General features: G+C 26.7%; 1 protein-coding gene across 1 annotated transcript; it reads right to left on the minus strand.

Moving 5' to 3' along the window:
* Positions 1–2379: 2379 nt before the first annotated feature.
* Positions 2380–3130, minus strand: LOC107483779 (proline-rich receptor-like protein kinase PERK2). Its single transcript, XM_016104398.2, has one exon. The coding sequence runs from the start codon at positions 3050–3052 to the stop codon at positions 2621–2623; it is 432 nt and encodes a 143-aa protein (XP_015959884.1). The 5' UTR covers positions 3053–3130; the 3' UTR covers positions 2380–2620.
* Between the last annotated feature and the right edge of the window lie 1096 nt (positions 3131–4226).

Consider the following 4226-nt stretch of genomic DNA (forward strand, 5'->3'; position numbering starts at 1 on the left):
TTAATTAATAAAAAAATTTAAATGTGTAACATTATTTAAAATTAAATAAGGCACTCAAACAATTTTAGAATCGATGGCATTTGGATAATTTGTTATACCCTGATGTTACAGTAGAATTTACTATTACCATGATTTTGATCCCTATATATGGAAAGGCTGAGTGAGGCCACTAAGGCTTTGTTTGGTTGGAAGGAAAGAAATAGAAAGGAAGGAAATAGAAAGGAAAGAAGAGAAAGGAAAAAAATTGGATGGAATTTTATTTTCCTTGAATATGTTTGGATGAAAGGAAAATGAGAAGGAAGGAAATAGTATATAATGTTATGAAAAGACAATTTTATCTTTAGATATTTTAAAATATATTAAAAATTAAAGGGTAATATTGGAATATTGATAGAAAATATATTTTCCTTCCATTTTCCATTCATTATTGGAGGGAAAAAATTTTTAATGGGTCCCACCCATTTTTTACACTATTCATTTTTTCTTTTTGAGTTTTCCATTCAACCAAACAAAGAAAAATAATTATTTTCCTTCCAATTTCTTTCCTTCCTATTTCCTTTCTCCTATTTTCCTCTCAAACAAACACACCCTAAAAGAGAGGAAGAAGGGACAAATCTGTGTGCAAAGGAAAAAAATTATTAAAAAAAATTATATTTTGTAATTTTAACCACATAATAAAAAAATTTTAAAAAAATAAAAAGATTAAATAAAATTTTTGATATATTTTAAAATTGAAAGCCAAAAAAAATTCTATTTGTGTTATTCTATCTTAAAACTAAAAGAAACGTCTTTGTACTGAATAATTTATCGTTAATATTATTAACTAATTTTTTCATATATTTATATTTATTAATTACTCCTCATATTCACTTTTTTACCAAACATCTAATATAGATACAAAAAAAAAGTTGATCACCATTGTCTTCTTTTTCTTTTTTAACCCCTTTGATTTTTATATAGTATTATGTAGGTATATGCAGTGACGGACCCAAAAAATATTAAAAGTGGGAAAAAATATATATATTAAAATAAATTTTGTTAAATATTATTAATTATATAGAGATATAAAAATTAAAGAGTTAGTGAACACTTTCATTCTTAAAATACTATTTATTATATATAATTTATAAAAAAATATTTTTTATTTCTAAAACTTTAACTTAAAATATTTTAATTAAATTATAAATACCTTATTATCCTAACTAATTTTGTATACACATTTAATAATAAAAGACTGAATTAATTGGTATATTAGCGTCTAATGATACACTAATATTTATAATTTAAAATTAAAATTATATATAAATACTAAAAAAAATAAATATGTATATGTATATGAAAAGTATGTTTAGATGAATAAATTGAGAATAAAATAAAATATATAAAGTCACAAGAAAATAAAATATTAGATTAATACCTAAACTATAATTGTTTGAATTAAAATTTGTAATTGAAAATATCAAAAAGAGAAACAATGAAATTAGAAGATACATAGAGTCATAGAGAACTATATAAAAAACATATAAAAAATTTAAAATTTATTTTTTGATGAAAAGAAGATGACTACTAGAAAGAAATAGAAAAAAAGTTAAAAATATAAAAATAAAAAAGAGGAGTTAAGGGAATAAAAGAGTGACGACACAAGAATTAAATACACAAAAGTGCTGGATAGAAAACACAAAAGTTGCTGGCCTCCTAGACTTTTTCTTTATTAAAATATTGACCCGACAATATAGATTGCTACATTTAATGATGAAATATAAATTATAAGTGAATAAATGATCATATTAGTTCCTAAAAGATTATTTATTTTTAAATTAGTTTTCGAAAGATTTTTTTAATCAAATTTATTCTTTAAAGATTTTAAATTAGTCATGTTAGTCCTTCAACTTTTTTTGTTAATAGTGTCAAAATATACTAATATGACACGTTAAGTAACATCCTAATACACATTTAAGAGTTTTAATTGATTATTAACATAATAATTTTATAAACTTAGATCAAATCACAACCTAATTGAGAGGAGAACTTGAGATATTGAAATCCTTCAATTTAGAATTGGTTTGATCTAATTACATAAACTAATCATCTTAATAGTCAATTAAGTATTTGTTGGAGTATCACTTAACCTTTCACATTAGCAAATTTTGATACCATTAACAAAAAATTGATAAAAAGATTAATATGACTAATTTAAAAATTTTATAAAACAAATTTAATAAAAAAAACTTTCAGAACCAATTTTAAAAATAAATGAATTTTCAGAGACTAATTTAACTATTTACTCAATTATACCAAATATTAGGAGGCATGTTCAATCGTAAAAGAATATCAGAATAGTTGAAAGAAGAAGACATCGTCATAATAATTTCATGATAATAAAGCCATAATAATCTAAATATAATTAATGATGTATAAGAGAAAAGTACAAAAGCAATACCAATATAATAAACTCATGAAATTAAAAAGAGGAACACACTGTTTCTCAAACCAAATTAAACAACAAAGATATAACAATAATGATAACATCAATCATCATAAAACTCTAATACTCTCACATGCATAGCCCCATGCGTAAGGAATACCATCCATATTGCATGTAAGAAATGAAAGATTTGAATTAATGGGCAGAAGGTGAAGGTGGTGGGGAGAAGAAGGGAATGGAGGGAATGGTGGTCGGGATTGAGGGCATGTTTGGCAATGGTGGAAGGCTCATCTGTGGGATTGTTGTTGGGATGGTAGGGATGCCAGCAGGAAGAGGAGGCAAAGTCGTCGCCGGCTTCGGTAGGGATGATGATGGCTGTGGCAGTGATGGTATGGTGGGCAATGGAGGAACATTTCCCTGAATTGAGGGCAATGTTGGAATTGAGGGCAGAGGTGGCAATGTTGCTGTTGGTTTTGGCAAGGTTGGAATGTTGATGCCAGGGGGCAAATTGGGTATTGCACTTGTTTGCAAGAGATGGCGAGCTGCTAGGCTCATGTTCATGCTTGACAAGGTGATAAGAGCAACAAGGAATGAGGCCGTGATTGATCTTCTTGATGATGAGGCCATGATTTCAATGAACTGGTGAGAATAGGATATATATGTGTGTAAGTTGATTTAATTTAATTTGCTTTGGATGAGAAGCCAAAGGATGGTACATGATCTTATATTGAGCTTCCTAGAGAGTGTGAGGACACATAACATGATTTAGTTTCAATTATTCAACGTAACTCAAGTTTGGAGAACTAATTGTTTTTGTTAGCTTACCTTCCAATTACTTTTAAATAGATCATTTTATTATAATATATCTTGGACTGATGATAATATCAGGTGGTTGGTTGCCTATATATGCTATATGTAACTTGTGAGAGATTATTATTGATGAACACAAATATTCAAATGTTGGATGACCAACTCCCGGTGCTTTATTCTACGTAACAATAAACAAATTATTATTACTGCTAGGATAAAGTGTTTTTTAGTTTCTTGGTTAATTTAAAGAATATTCAAGTTGTACTTTTTAGCACGGTTGGAAGAAGTGAGGTTGGATGGACAGATCCAAGAGTTGGTTTATCTAACGGAGTTCATTAATAGACTACAGAGCTAAAGGGGGCGATTGCCACCCTCCACGCCAGCTATTTCATGATTATTTATTGGGCCATCTAGTGTACAGATGTTCCTGTACAGATTTTTGTCTTTTTGTGACTAAAAAAACGTGTCATTAAAAGTGTTGCTTAAAGAGAAAGTGTTACCCTTAATCGTTAACTTGGCTCTGATACCAATTTTTAAAGTCGTCTTTTCTTTTAATTTCTTTTTCGAAAAAATATTGACAGTATTACTAGTATTTATTATGATTTTTTAATCTTGTTTTAGTTTATAATATTCTTTTTTACATGGATTTTTATATATAAAATCTTTTATCTGTTTGTATTTTTCTTTAATATAATTTCTTAAATCCTCAAAAACTTCTTTTATTTCTACATTTTCTGTTGTTTCTAAATATCTTTTTAATTTTTCAACTTCATTTTCCATTTTTTCTTTTAACAGCTTTAATTCTTTTAAGTCATAATATAGTTTTCCAGGCATTTATAAATTTTTTAAGTTTAACTCTAACTTGTTTATATTTATTCTTATTTCTATCCTTTTTATTATAAGGTCATCAATTTCGATCTGAAGATTATTTAATTCCCTTTTATACTCCTTTATTCTACTTTTTAATTTTTTCGCCCTTTTCCTTTTTATT

This window comes from Arachis duranensis, chromosome 4, assembly GCF_000817695.3.
Source record: "Arachis duranensis cultivar V14167 chromosome 4, aradu.V14167.gnm2.J7QH, whole genome shotgun sequence".
Classification (NCBI taxonomy): domain Eukaryota; kingdom Viridiplantae; phylum Streptophyta; class Magnoliopsida; order Fabales; family Fabaceae; genus Arachis; species Arachis duranensis.